Below are 831 nucleotides of genomic sequence, written 5' to 3'. Positions count from 1 at the left end.
TAATGCTATCTACTACAAATTGCTCCCTGAAATGAGACCAGTAGTCTGGAAATGCCTTATGTTCAAGAATGATGCAAGACCAAAGGCAAGCTTTATAATGTGGTTGGTATTGCAGGGGAGGTTGGCTACAGCAGATAGGCTAATGCGATGGGGTATAACAGTGGACAATACTTGCTCTTTGTGTCAAGCTGAACTGGAAACTAGAGACCACTTGTTTGTAGAATGTGATTATGCTAAGGCTATATGGAGGACAATGCAGAAATGGTTACAATGGCATCAAGCACCAGATGAATGGAATCAGCATGCTACTTGGGCTATCAAAAGGGATAAAGGGAAATCTAAACAAGCTCAACTATTCAAACTGGTATATGCGGAATGTGTCTATGCTATATGGATTGAAAGGAACAATAGAGTGTTTGAAAAGAAGTCCAGAAGTTGGGAAGCAATTGCTCGAGAAATTGTCTATACTTGTCATGTACGAGCTGACAGCAGAGTTCAAGAACTACTGGAAATTTTTTCATTTTAGGTGTTAAGGAAATTAGTTTAGATGAGATCTTCATGTATATAGTAATAGTGAGGAGTATAGATTGAAATATTTTCTTTTGAGATAACTAACTGTGCTGTGGTTAGTTATAGTTTTGTAAAGTTTCAAAGGTGATTAATACAAAAGTTAGTTACCAAAAAAAAGACTTCGACCCTCAAGAGACCCGTCGACAAGTGTCCGTCGTTGGGCCAAGTCAGTTACTTCTAATGTGAGTACAGACAATTATACACAACGACATTAATCTAATATTACAACATACTCAATGTCTATATACACTACAATACACT

At 37.3% G+C, this 831-nt stretch overlaps 1 protein-coding gene across 1 annotated transcript; it reads left to right on the top strand.

Moving 5' to 3' along the window:
* The first annotated feature begins 31 nt into the window (after positions 1 to 31).
* LOC109238694 lies at positions 32 to 526 on the top strand. Its single transcript, XM_019405173.1, has one exon. The coding sequence runs from the start codon at positions 32 to 34 to the stop codon at positions 524 to 526; it is 495 nt and encodes a 164-aa protein (XP_019260718.1).
* Positions 527 to 831: the final 305 nt, after the last annotated feature.

This window comes from Nicotiana attenuata, unplaced genomic scaffold, assembly GCF_001879085.1.
Source record: "Nicotiana attenuata strain UT unplaced genomic scaffold, NIATTr2, whole genome shotgun sequence".
Lineage (NCBI taxonomy): Eukaryota > Viridiplantae > Streptophyta > Magnoliopsida > Solanales > Solanaceae > Nicotiana > Nicotiana attenuata.
Note: the sequence above shows the minus strand (reverse complement) of the source record. Positions and strands in the feature narration are given on the sequence as shown.

Coding starts and splice junctions, on each gene's coding strand:
- LOC109238694 (XM_019405173.1), top strand. CDS start 32: ATGAGACCAGTAGTCTGGAAATGCCTTATGTTCAAGAATGATGCAAGA.